Genomic DNA, 13,913 nt, shown 5'->3' on the forward strand with positions numbered 1-13,913 from the left:
CTGATTATAATGGGCCATTCTTTGAATATAGTTTTGGTGGAACTCTGTTCCGTAGCAGTAAGAGATCATTTCAATGGAGCTAAGAGGAAGAATCCAGCTTCTTAAAGGCAACCACAATCCCATTTGTTAAAGTTCAGTCAGAAAAGTACCATTATGGCAGCTACTAACCCAAAATAGTCCATTGAATTACCAGAGAGGCAGAGAACGCTGGCAACACAAACCCATGCCACTAAGCTCTGTACACCCTGTACCTGAGTTAATCTAAAAGCCAGTTGTCATTGGAAGTCCAGTTAAAAAAAAAAATCTTTCCGCAGCCTGAATTGATTTTAAAATTAGTTTATTTTTGTAATTTTTATTAGATTAGTGTTACATAAAATATCAGAATTTGCACATAACCTTGTCATTTAGTCTGTCTGATGACATAATTTATTGTGAAAATGTCAGATGTTTCTCAGTATTTAAGTAGCCTTTTTGCCAAATACTTTTGTGCTCTTACTTGAATAATTTCTTAGGTTTTATTTTTACTTGAGTTAAAATATGTTGAAGTAGTGCTGCTCTTACTTGAGTATATTTATGCATAACCGGAAACTATAAATTGTTTTTAATTGCTTGTTTTTATACGGTGTCCGTATCCTACAAATAAAATGAATTACTAGCATTATTATAAACTGATTACCTAACGGATTCATAATGAAGCTACTTGGTGGGACTGATTGGCTGATGAACTTTTCTTTAGTCACGAAAACACAGGCATTCACCAATCAGATTCTGAACCGGCTTCCACTACCGCACCCCGGAACAAACTTTGTCCAATCAGCTTTGCCGGTGGGCGGGACTAAGTAGCTTCCACCTGCTGACAGAAACATTAGGGAGTCAATGTCAAGCTACCCGGCGAGGCTGTCGGTATGTTTGACACCGTCGCAGGAGTTATGAATTGATCACATATTTTCAGAAAGACAACTTTGACTTCAGATTTACACCTTGGAGGACAATTCGTGACGTTTTGACTTTTTAAACCGCTTTAGTAATGAGACCGTAAACCCTAAAATAGCATCACTATGAGATGCTAAGAAGAGGAAGCTAGCGTTACCCAATCAGGAATTTAGTGTTTTGCTTCCGCGTTTCCAATTTACCAAGGTAATTATTTTATTATCTACTTACCATTTTGCAGTTTAACCTGGTAAATGATTTAATTGCAGAATAAATAGCGTTTATAGTTCAGGTTTATTTTACATTTGGATTGGTTTATTGAGAATGACTATCTCTATGTTGTCATGGGGATTGCTTGATCCATTATTATTACTATTATTAATAGTAAGGTGAAAGTGAGCGTCCTCAGGTGAGAAAGTTAAGCTGTTTGGATCAAGAGGATTTCAGGATCAAGCAGGGGATTGTCAGTGCCGAGCAGATCTCAGCGGGCATGAAACGCAACCTTTACTCTCCCAGCACACACAGTCAAAAAGTACATACCAAATCGTGCAACAGAGAAAACAATGCAGAAAATTATTTTAAAAAGCAAAAACAATAAATTTAGCAAAATTCATAATGCAACTGGATAGAATTGGCCATTATTTTCCCACAGTGGGGGAATTCTGATGTAACAAGTTAAAGTGGGGACATGCATATTCACACAAAAGTAAAAAATATATAAAAACTTGAATAGGAGACTGTACAGTAAGGGCAAATTTACCAAATAAGAGATACTTGGTGTAAAATGCGCAGCTGATTAGAGTAACTTAAAGAAAGAAAATGTACAAGATGTGCATTTATATATATATGTATATATAGAGCTCTGGAAATAAATTAGAGACCTCTGCAAAAATATACTCTTTATAGGTATATTTTTGAGTAAAATGAACATTGTTCTTTTATTCTATGAACTACATGTCTCTGAAATTTCAGGCAAACATTTAGTATTTATTTGCAGAAAATGAGAAATGGTCAAAATAATAAAAAAGACACAGTGCTTTCAGAGCTCAAACAATGCAAAGAAAACAAGTTCATATTCATTTAGAAACAACAACACTAATGTTTTAACTCAGGAAGAGTTCATGAATCAGTATTTGGTGGAATAAGCAGGAGGTTTTCAACGGGGTTCAGTGCAGGGGACTCTTCAGTTTTCTCAGCACTGTGTATGAACAGATTATTTACAAGAAAAACTGTACAAATAATGGCTGGAATGTTGTTTGAAATGCGAAATCTGCAAATATCAACAGGAATGTGAACACTTGCTGAGTTTGTTGGTTTGTTGTTTGTAGAGTTGTAGAGTCTAAATGCCGGGTGGAAGGATCTGTGATAGCAGTCCTTTGTGCACCAAGGATGCAGAAAGGAACTTAGTCACTTGGACCTCTGGGTCAAATCTTGTTGAGTTTGACCCATTTTGTAATCAGTCATGGTTTTTTTTTTTTTTTTTTGCAGGAGAACGTCATGGCACGGTAACAGCTGGAAGCAATGGGGTTTTTCAGGCAGCTCTACCTCCTCCTCTGGAAAAATGTCACATACCGCAGGAGGAATAAGGTTATTACATTTTTATATTTTAATATTAAAGCGTGTTGATTTTGCAGGTAAGTTTTTAAATCGGGATACATTTTAAAGTAATTATTTAAAACCATCACTCTAAAGCAGGGGTGTCAAACTCATCTTCGTTTTGGGCCAAATCAGAATCATGAATCTTCTTAAAGGGCCGGTTGTGCTGAATGTATTGATGAAACCTGTTCACAAACTGTTAAAATATCAATGAATTCTGAAAAATAAATATTACTGTTGAACATCTTATCAGTCCCTCCAGGGTTTTGTGATTCCTTTTGTGATTTTTTCCAATAAAGATCTTTAAAAAGTTTTTGTGGTACTAATTTGGAAATATTTGCGATATTTGTGCTTATTTTTGACGGTAAATGTAACTTTTTATTACTAGCTCTATAGATCAAGAACTATAATCTGACATTAATTAAGGTTAAGGCAGCTGTTTAGTACAAGTAAAAAAGATTTTGAGACGTTTTGAGAAAAATCTGTGATAAACTTCCAGTTATTAGAGCAAAATAGTGCAAGAATTTGTTTAGAAACTGGAGGTACTGATTGATATCATTTGGCAGTAAACAGATAAAAACGGCATTGATTTGATTGATAACATAATATTTAAGCTCACTTAGTGTTTAATCAAGAATCTAGATGGCCACATAAAAAGCTATGGCGGGCCGGATTTGGCCCCCGGGTCTTGAGTTTGACACATGTGCTTTAAAGCGTATACAAAAATATATTAATTTGGGGTATGTCCTCCAGCATTAATTTTAGTCAGTTTTGATTTCACTTTATTAACAATAAATAACAAAATGTGCATACATTTACTGGTCATATGTTTAGTTACAGCTGAACCTACAGAATTGAGTTAATTTTTTAAGAAAGTTTGTTTTTTTAACTCCATTCTAAAAAAAAATCGAAAATAAAAAAATCACTTATTTACTGATCGCAGTAGTTTAAGTTCAGAATGCACTAATACTGATACTGGTTGGTTCCTTCTAGTTGCTAGTTCTTGTTTCTGATAAATTATCAATATTAAATGTTTGTTGAATTGATCATCGTTCCCAAATTCCCCGCAGATCCAGCTGTTGATCGAGCTCCTCTGGCCTCTCTTCCTCTTTGTCATCCTCATCTCTGTTCGTCATTCACACCCTCCTTACAAACAAGGCCAATGTAAGTGATTCGTTGTTGTACAGGTGTTTACTCTCTCACTCTCTAAGGTTTGAAAAATGGCCTTCTGCCAACAAGCTAATCAAGATTAACTCACTCAGAGTGGTGCTTGTGCTGTGCACCCGTCTGCTTTCCAGTCCTGCAGAGTTAATGACCTTCTGTGACAAGTTTTCTCAGAGGAATTAGGTTGCTCACATGAGGAGTTTCACATGAGAACAATGAACAAGACGTCTCTTTATAAATTCATTTAGGCAAATGTCAAATTATGACTCTTGCAACTGTTCAGATTGTTAGAGGATTTAATTTAGCCTTAGTGGAAGAGGACAGTCAGTGCTGAAGAAAAGCACTAAGAAGTTCTTTTTACAGTTTTCTGTAAGCTCTGCAGGGACATGCAACAAACGTCTGGTCAGGTGAGACTAATACTGAACTTTTTGGTATATGCACAATTAGTAGGATAAATAATAAAGGGAAACTGGAAGAAAACCTGTTCGAAGTTGCAAAAGACCAGAGAAAAATCCAGCCAGAGTTACAGTAGTTCAGGTCAAAGCATATCCATGTGTTAGCACGTCCCAGTTTTCCCAGTCCAGTTTTTTTTGATCCAGTATTGAAAAAATAGCCAACATTTTAGTTCCTAAATATGCGAAACTAGTAAAGACAAATCCCCAAAGACTTCCTTAAAGCAAATTTTTAGATTTTCTTTTGCATCTTTTTCCTTTCTCTACATGCTACAATTTGTTTTCTGTGTCACATAAAATCAATGTAAAAATAATTGTTTGTGGTTGTAACATGGCAAAATGTTTTTGTTTTTGTTATTGTCTTTTCATAACTTCATAAATATGAGATAACATTTTTGTTTTTCACGTGACGCAATCTTGATATGAGTTAATATTTTTACTCCGTTTTGTATTTCACCACAGTCTTTCAATATATTTAGCTAATCTGTGCGTCCTAAGCGTTTGTTTCTCTTTAAATTTCTTGCAGGCCACTTCCCAAACAAAGCGTTGCCGTCGGTAGGCACCGTTCCCTGGATTCAAAGCATCGTCTGCAACATCAACAACCCCTGCTTCCACCGCCCGACGCCGGGGGAAACGCCGGGCCAAGTGGGAAACTTCGACAACTCCATGTAGGTAGAGCAGAGAATTTTAGAGTTATTATTTGGCATAGAAGAGTTTTATTTTTTAATCTCTTAAAATGTTTTCGAGTTAAATATAGCTTATTGTTATCTAGTTTTGTTTTTGTGATTTGAAAGTTTTGAAACAGACAGCAAGTTGTTCTAGATCGTAACATAAACAGAGACGACAAAGAAGTTCTAATCTTTGATAAGAGATTATAAAACACAAAACATGGTTTGAAGTAGGAAATCATGGCACTTTGTGTCCATTGCTGCTTTATTTTAGCTTCTTAAATGACTCAGAAGCAATGATGCAGTTAACTGGAGTATTGTCTTGTTCTTAGTCCTGTGAATTAAAATGTCACAGGACTTAAATGTCACTTATTTTGCAGAAATGGACAGGTGGAGTATTTACTTTTGTTGTATACAGATGAGGATATTACGTAAAAGAACATTGGTTACTTTTTTTTTTTTTTACCATTTCTTCCATCCCTTCCTCTAAGTATTTAAAGAGAAACTTCTTGTGAAAGTTGTCGTGAGTCAGTGAAGAAAATATCTTTATTTCTTTTAACTGCACCTGGTTGCATCTGAGAAATATTGATGTTTGCAGCTTAAAGTAAAGCAAGTGTCTGTCAAAGTTAAGTTTTCTTTCCTTGTTGTTCTCCTGCAGACTGTCTCGTCTTTTTGTGGATGCTCAGACGGTTTTGTCCTACAGTGGAAATCGGAGCTTCTCTAATTTTGAGGACCTGATGGAAAGTGTCCGGCTCCTGGGAGAAAGATTTGGATCGCTGCCAAGTACGTGTGACATTTTATATACTTGAAAGCAAGACACAAAACTAGTCACCTTTTCCAACCCCCCCCCCCAAAAACAGTTGTCTGGCATTGTTTGCTTAAATATATTTGATTCATTGAAACAGTGAAGTAGCCCTTTAATTTAGCTACAAGCCACACACCAATTTTAGCTTCTTTAGCTTCCTTATATTTCACCCTGTTTTCTGATTAAAAACTCCAGATTGTAAGGGCTGCACAGATACTCCTATCTCATCCAAGAATCAGCAGCTTCACTTTGTGATTGGTGTAAACTGGTGATGAATGAAAAGCAGATTGTTTTACTTCTGCTTTCATGAAAGAACCTCAGTGTATAATGTTTGGCTTCTCCCGGTTGTGGTCAGATTAAGTTACCTTAGTTTTCCTGTGAAACAAAATGAGCTGAATGAAAGCAGGTTTTGCTCTTTTGTTCGACAGTAATTCAATTCCTTAAACTTGTCTGAATGGGTTTTTTTTTCTAGAGGAGCTGAAATTATTTATTTGAACCACAAACATGACTTTTAAAAACCCTTAAAGTAACTACAGATTTATTGCTGTAATTCATGTAATGGTATCTTGGATAAATAGCTCAACTGAAAGGAAAATAGTGTAATTTATTCAGTCTAGAGCTGAAGCTCCTCATTAATTTTGAATGACTAGTTGGGGTGAAGCTTTCACTGCTTCTGTGTGAGGAACAATAGCCGCTATTTCTCCCAAACCGACATGGTTTCTTTCTTTTCAGTCTGTATTGAACCCGATTATTCCCACTAAATGAAAACCCGCTTTGAGATTCCTATTTGGTACACGCTGGATTCCCTAAAGCCGAATTATTTACACCTTGATTGTCTGCCAGTGAGTGTAAAACATAACAAGAATGTTAGTTTGTGTGTTAACCTTCCTGCAGAAAGCTTGAGTTTATCCTGATCTTCTTACTAATCCCAATGTGTTTTTTATTTCTGGTGAATTTTGGTTCTGATGATTTGTGTTGCCTGTAGGTCTCTCTGTTAAAGAATACCTGAGGACCAACGAGACGTTCTCCAGTTTTCTTCTGACCAACGGAAACCTGTCGTCTTCAGCTGTGGACCAGCTGATGGACGCTCGCCTTAATTTTCAGGTTTAACTCTTATTTACCAAAATCTACACGTACACATTGAGGGAAACTCTATAAACCTTGTCATTTGGATTTGTTTTGAGAAAATGCAAATGTTTTTGCTGTATTGTTAACTGCTGAAATTATTCTTGCATGCCTGACTTGGTTGAATAAAACATATTATGAATTAAAAGAGTAAAGATTCATAAAAAGAGATTTCTAGACCAAGATTTTCACATGCCAGGTGTCAATTAACCCTTTATGACCAAAGTTTCAAATCTCCGCCTGGATATTTTTGCTTTTTTTAATTGTGCGCAGTTCTTTAAATGTCCTTTGAGTAAATATATTTGCCCATTTATCCATAACAACTGGAACCTTCAATATCTAGCAAGTTAATTCTATTAAAAGAATGAACTTTTAATAGAATTATTAAAAGTTAATTCAGATTAATGTCACTCCACGCTGCAGCGGGAATGAAATTACCGTAATAACTCAGTATCGGCTGATAAGAGGAACGTCTCCCCTTTCAGAAACCGTTGGAATTTTTCAGATAGCGCAAAGTGTGGCGGAGTTACGGTACTGCAAGTTTTGCTGAATCGGCGCCGATCCGTTCGGTCTGTAAGGGTTAAAATGAATGATAGAAACTAGATTCACTCAGGACTGAAAATTTGAGCCACCAAAAAAGTTCTGTTGGGATTCCAGTTGTGTAGGTAATGGTTTTAAGTAGTTATTTAAATTTCAAGTGTTTTTTGAATAGTGGCATTATACAATAAAAACATGTTTAATCACAGTTGTTTTTAAATTTGCCTGTTCCTAAAACACACTAAGGTCGTGGTTCTCGAACTGTGATACTGGAACCATTGGTGCTGCCTCTGATAATAGATAAGAATACGTTTGGTACAATTATTTAATAGTGAAATAAAATCTAATAATCCCATTGATTTCAGTGTGATTTGCTAATAACAGGAACGTTATCACAGGAATCAGTGTAGGTGTTTATTTAGATCAAGAAATGATGATTGAAATAATAAAGGAATTTTTTTAAAAATAATTTGTTTATCATTTGTAAGAAAAGATGGTATGAAAAAATGTTGTATGTTTAAGCCATATCTGCATTAGTAACCCACATTTTAGAGCATATTGAGTCAGGTGCAGACATTTTCTCCGCATCCTCATAGCTCAACATTTTAAAATCAACTCAGCCAACCAAAGGTTTCTCCTTTCCAGGCTTTGCTGACTGGAGTCCAGATGCCACTGAAGGTCTTGGTGTGCAATGCAACCCTGCTGGGAGAGCTGCTGTCTGTGGACGGAGGAGCAGCCAACATGGCGGCTCTTCAGAACGAGCTTTGTGAGCTTCCTGCTGGTGTCCTGCGTGACGCTGAACGCCTTTTCCTCTCTCAGCTTGATGTGACCAAGTTCCTTACAGTAAGTGAGATATAAAGTGGTTGCAGAGCCGTGAAAGACAAAATGCAGTTTTTAAATTAGGATTTTTTTATTTATTGAGGAAAATCGGTCCAGACCAACATGGCCCTGTGTGAAAAACTAACTCCCCTCTAAAGCTAGTGACTGGTCATGCTGCTTATGGCTCTAATAGCCTCCAACAAGTGTTAGCAATTACCTTCATTTAGTGTTTTATTACTGTGGAGGAATGTTGGCGCTCTGTGAAATCATTTAATTGACCTCATTCCCAGGATCAACGCCATGTGTAAAGTCGCGCCGCAGCATCTCAATCGGATTAAAGTTCAGACTTCCACTCAAATCCTAAATGTGTTTTTCTAGGTTTGCAGGTGGGCTTTAGATTTTTATCCTGCTTTAGAGTTTAATCTTAAAGCTGCAGTATGTAATTTTATAAAAAAAAAAAAAACTACTGCCATTTGAAGAAATGCACGACTCCCAGTCAAAAACAATCACTCAGAGCTACAAGGAGCGTTTTAGTGCTAATCAATCCCATGTACGCGCTGCTCATTGTGCTAATGGCGGAGAAACAACTTACCATTACAGGAAAACTGTTTATCCGCCATCATTGGTCTCCATGCTAACTAGCCAGAGCATTCCTGGTAGGCTCTGTTGTTGTAAACTAGCTTTAGCGTAGCAGAGAGCAAGGGAAAAGATGTGATAAATGAGTACACGAGCTTGATTGACAGCAGTAAGACCCTCCTCCAGGCTCTGACTGGTTGTTTCTAATTAGCACAGGTTTTTAAATTTTTTTTAATGAAAGTTGTATATTGCAGCTTTAAAGAGTGAAATTTATATTTAAAATTTTGACATTTTGAGGTGATCTTTCTCTCCTTGGATTTGCTTGATGATCTGAGTGAAATAGTGTAATAAAAACAACTATGTGTTGAGTAATCTGAAAGAAGAGACATTAAAGTGGAAATATAAAATATATATTTTTGTGATGAATTCTCTGTCAGCTCATCTTCCAAAACTTAATTAAAACTTTTTAAATGTTTGACAGAGAGACCGTCTAATTGGCAGCGCCGATGAGCTCAGGATCGTCAGCCAGGCCATCAGCTCGGTTTCCCAGGAGCTCGCTGTCCTCATAGATGATGTGAGAACATTTTTCTTTTGGTGTATCAATAATTTGTTCATATTTATCACTGCTTTCTTAAATTGACGTTTCCTTGCTCTCTACGTCTTCTTTTCCCCTTCTGCCTTTCATTATTCCTTCCCTCAGTTGTCCTCCCTTTCCAGTTTTGCAGAAATGAACGCAGCTCTTAGTCTTCTGTCTCCTGAAAACCGCACAGCTCTGCCCAGAGAAAGCTTCGGAGCTTTTTCAAGGATCATGTGCGGCCATCCCAAAAGTGGCGGTGAACGCATCCCATCGCTCAACTGGTATGAAGACAACAATATCAAGTCGTTCTTAGGCAGAAACGGCACAGAGGACGTGGTCCTGGACACCGACAACAACACAAGTAAGAGGCTTTTCTGATCAGGGTTTTCAGTGGATTTATTCTTAAATGGAAACCTTCCAGACTATTTATTTTGTTGCTGATGATTTTGGTTCGTAAGGTGAAAATCACAAATGTGTCCACCTTCTTACCCTCCGGGTTTCTTTTTGTTTGAAACTTCTTACCACCTAACAGGCTTTTTTTAAATTTTAAACCACAAAATGGTTTTAGGTGTTCCAGCAATTGTTAGTGATGTTATTTATTTGTTTAAATCAACTTAAGAAGCATATAAAAACCATTACATTTTGTAGTATTATTTTATACAGGTTTAGATGTCAAATGTTTGTTAGTTTTGATAATTATTTACCACAGCTAATGACAAAAATCCAAATTTAGTTTCCCACAAAGCAAAACATTATGGGTGATTTTTAAAAAAAGTGATGGTACAGTGAAAAAAATTACTAAATAAATGCAAGATATGGAAAAAATATGAAAAAATAATAAAATGACATGCGACAGTGAATTTAAAAAAATTATGTAAGTACAGAATAATTACAAAAATTTGAAAAATGAAAAATAAATTCATATGTAAAATTAAATAATATTGATAATGTTAAATTAATACAGCTGAAAATCAAATATAAAGTTCTGTTAAAATATGTACTCAAATAAGTTGTGAAAGTTCCTACATTTTATCTTTTGGATGCAATATTTGGCACATTAATTACTTTATCAAGCGGTTTATGATTTCTGTATTTATAGCTAATTTTGGCAGGCTCAGTCCTCCATACCTCAGTGATTAAACAAGATATTGGTAGCTTAAGCAGTGTGGGTAGGTTTCCGGTCCCGCTGGAAAATGAAATAATGGAATCTGAGTTAGTTTTGGACTTGACAAAACACAGGAAAGCCACACTAGCAGATGACGAGGTGAAATCATCACTGGCTGTGGAAATGGAGCCTCTTCACTCTTCCTCCAGACTCTGGCTTCTTGACTTCTGGATGAAATGCAAAAGTTACTTTTCATCTGAAAAGAGGACTTTGCACCATTGGGAAAAGTCTAACCTTTTTTTGGTCTCCCTGGTTCAGAAATGACTTAATGTGACCGCTGTATCTCATGTACTGGATGTTTCTTTGTGTGTTGGGTCTTGAAATATGGAGTCCAGCTGCAGTTCATGCATATGAATATCACTCAAAGATTTGATTATCACTTTTGTGTGCATACTTTGTATGTATCACATTTTTTCCTTCCAGTCAACCTTCTATTAATATACTCCAGAACTCTGTGAACAGCCAATTTCTTTAACAATGACCTACAGTTCCTTACATGTCTAGTAACTGACTGCAGAACTGTCAGGTCAGAAGTTTCCCCATGTTTATGTAGGTCATAACTTTTCTAAAAATCTTTTTTTATTTGTAATTTTTATTTATTTTGAAATGGGAGATTTCAGTTTTCATTAGATGTAAGCAATAAAAGTCATAATGACCTAAATTTTAAATGGGTGTTGAATATATAGAAAAGTTTCACTTTTTAGTAATATTATTGACATGTATTAATTTTTTGATTAAAAACCAAATCTATTTTAGTTTTAATTGAAATTTGTTAGACTTCTTGCACTCATTATGTGCCGTTTTTTTTTTTCCAGCTAATAATCTTGTTCTGGTAGTGCCATTTTGCTTGGTTAAAGTTTCTACTGTTTTATTTACTTCTTTAGCACCTTTTTGCAAAAGTTTGATTCAAACACTGGAGTCGAATCCTCTTTCTCGCATCGTATGGCGAGGAATTAAACCTCTGTTCATCGGAAAATTGCTGTACACACCGGACACTCCTGTAGTTCGACAAGTCATGAAAGAGGTACCAAACCCTTGTTTATCTGTTGCACAAGTAGTTATTGTTGTTAAGGAAAATAATGCTTTCATTCATCTTTAATCTAACTTTCTGTAGGTGAACAAAACATTTGAAGACCTCCAGATTCTTCAGGATCTGAATGATGCCTGGATGGAGGTGGGACCAGAAATCAAGAACTACATGGAGACCAGTGTGGAGATTCAGCTGCTGAAGGTTGGATTTGCCCTCTGTTGATATGCAACATGAAGGTTTAGAGTGTAACGACACATTTTATGCTGGAAAGTCTTTTTTTAAAACCATCTTCTTTTGTGTTTGCAACAGGAATTGCTGAGGCGTCCAGAAATTGCGGTCTTGGTGAACATGCGTTTGGAAAACACAACGTGGACGGCGTCACGGATCGTTCGTTTCCTGTCCACGCCGTCACCGGACACGCCGAGGAAACCTGGAGCACCGCCGACCTGGCTGGACGTCTACAACAACATTGGAAACACCGTCGGCACACTTTCACAAGTCTCCAAGGTTTTCCACATTTACCGTTGTTGATCTAGACAGTACAAAAGTTTTGAATCACATGTGATATCATCTCAAAAAACAGACATTTTGTGAACTTTCTGAAGTACTTGGGTTTCACTCATTTTCATACTCTGCAGTAGCGTGTACTTAGAATATGAAAGTGAACAAATGGAGAACAAAAGAAAGTAAACGCCATTTGAAGATCAGGGATCTAAAGAGGCAGTGTTTGTTACATTTACAGTTTTGAACTGTAAGTCATGTTATAATGATATTCTCTCATCAAAAACTTACCTGGAGTGTAAACTTGATTCTTTCCAAATGCATGTTTGAGAAATCCTTTAATCTCCATGGCAACCAATCAGCCGTGCAAAATGACTGGGTGGACCTAGCCCCACCTTCAAGGCGAGGCTGCAGTTTCCAAGCTTCTGTGCTCCTGCTGCACAGAGCATCCCATCCCTCCAACTCCTCCATTCAGCTCCTCCAGACTAGTCAGCAGCAATTAGCAAACACCTGGTGGAACTGCACATATGTGCTTCTTCTCAGTGCAACGTTGGTAAAAACGTTGCTAAAGAGTTAATGGAGGAGCCATGTGATGGCTTCCTGAAGGCAGAGCTTCAGAAAGAGCAAGAGTTTTTAAAGAGACAGAGGCCCAATTTCAAGACGCTAAATTACAGATTTATTTTAAGTCATGTTTGATAATTGTAGCATTTTTATAACAACTGAAGGTAACACAGTTACTTGATTGTGTTATAAAATGGCGCAATGTGTTTGGAAAAAGTAACTTTCGGGTTGAGGTCCAGCTAAGAAAATATCTGGAAAAGCCGACAAGAACAGGTGAGTTTTACCTTAAATGACTCAGTTATAAATCTACTGTTTTAGTTTTGTTCTAGGTATATTTCCATTTGAACAGGGCTCTGTAGTCTTTTTTTATATCTACTTAAATAATCTAATGAACCCATGCACAGATTTCGAACGAGAAGAATATTGCTGCTTTTTAAAAACATTAAAAATATGTTTGTTTTTGTAAGACTTTTTGCAAAAGAAACTTATAAAAAAGTAAAAAATAAAAAATTGTAATATTTAAACAATGCAATAATTGTTTAAATATTATAAATTGATCAAATTTATATTTCATAAAAGTAATATTTATAAAATATTGATAACATTTTATATGAACTATTTTTTTCTTTAAAAATATATTATAATATACTATATTCAATATTTTGTATATATATATATATATATTAGTATATATTATATATATATATATATATATATTTATATTAGTATATTATATAAAAATTCCCTTCTCACCCACCGTGGGTGGTTCTTATCCTCTGAGCTCGGGTCCTCTACCAGAGGCCTGGGAGCTTGAGGGTTCTGCGCAGTATCTTGGCTGTGCCAAGGACTGCACATTTCTGGACTGAGATGTCCAGAAATATGGAATGGATATATATATATATATATAATATAATAAAAAAGCAGTTATAAAATGGTTGTAATATAAAATGTTGTCAATATTTTATAAATGTTACATTTATGAAATATAAATTTGATCAATTTATAATATTTAAACAATTATTGCATTGTTTAAATATAATAATAATAATAATAATAATAATAATAATAATAATAATTGTTTTTTTTGTAAGTTTCTTTTAATAATAATATCTTTGCTGTTTCGTGTGCGTTTTCTTCTCAGTGTTTCAGTTTGGACAAGCTGGAGGGGCTGGACTCGGAGGGTCAGCTGATCGGCAGAGCTCTGGAGCTGCTGGAGGACAGGCAGTTTTGGGCAGGTGTGGTTTTCCTGCTGCCCAACGCGTCCTCATCGCAGCTCCCGCCCCACGTCACCTACAAGATTCGAATGGATATCGATGATGTGACCAAGACCAATAAGATTAAAGACAGGTGCTGAGGATTCTTCTTACATTTAAGCCTTTTATGCTTCTGTGTTGGGATGTTTTTTCT

General features: G+C 36.0%; 1 protein-coding gene across 4 annotated transcripts in view; it reads left to right on the forward strand.

The window, feature by feature from the left end:
- Positions 1–857: 857 nt before the first annotated feature.
- The window catches only part of LOC102226743 (ATP-binding cassette sub-family A member 1-like), a 41,586-nt gene continuing 28,530 nt past the window's right edge, over positions 858–13,913 (forward strand). For 3 of the 4 annotated variants that reach the window (XM_014469441.2, XM_023339161.1, XM_023339160.1), the window contains exons 1-13: positions 884–1,137; positions 2,419–2,517; positions 3,597–3,690; positions 4,669–4,810; positions 5,469–5,593; positions 6,601–6,719; positions 7,923–8,120; positions 9,154–9,246; positions 9,373–9,610; positions 11,299–11,438; positions 11,529–11,645; positions 11,754–11,951; positions 13,648–13,853. In XM_014469441.2, the coding sequence (XP_014324927.1) occupies positions 2,452–2,517; positions 3,597–3,690; positions 4,669–4,810; positions 5,469–5,593; positions 6,601–6,719; positions 7,923–8,120; positions 9,154–9,246; positions 9,373–9,610; positions 11,299–11,438; positions 11,529–11,645; positions 11,754–11,951; positions 13,648–13,853 (1,736 nt within the window). In that variant the 5' untranslated portion in view covers positions 884–1,137; positions 2,419–2,451. Of the gene's footprint in view, positions 1,138–2,418; positions 2,518–3,596; positions 3,691–4,668; positions 4,811–5,468; positions 5,594–6,600; positions 6,720–7,922; positions 8,121–9,153; positions 9,247–9,372; positions 9,611–11,298; positions 11,439–11,528; positions 11,646–11,753; positions 11,952–13,647; positions 13,854–13,913 lie in introns of all 4 variants that reach the window. The other variant, XM_023339159.1, reaches the window with a different exon arrangement.

The sequence above is a fragment of the Xiphophorus maculatus genome, chromosome 9, assembly GCF_002775205.1.
Source record: "Xiphophorus maculatus strain JP 163 A chromosome 9, X_maculatus-5.0-male, whole genome shotgun sequence".
In the NCBI taxonomy this organism is placed as follows: domain Eukaryota; kingdom Metazoa; phylum Chordata; class Actinopteri; order Cyprinodontiformes; family Poeciliidae; genus Xiphophorus; species Xiphophorus maculatus.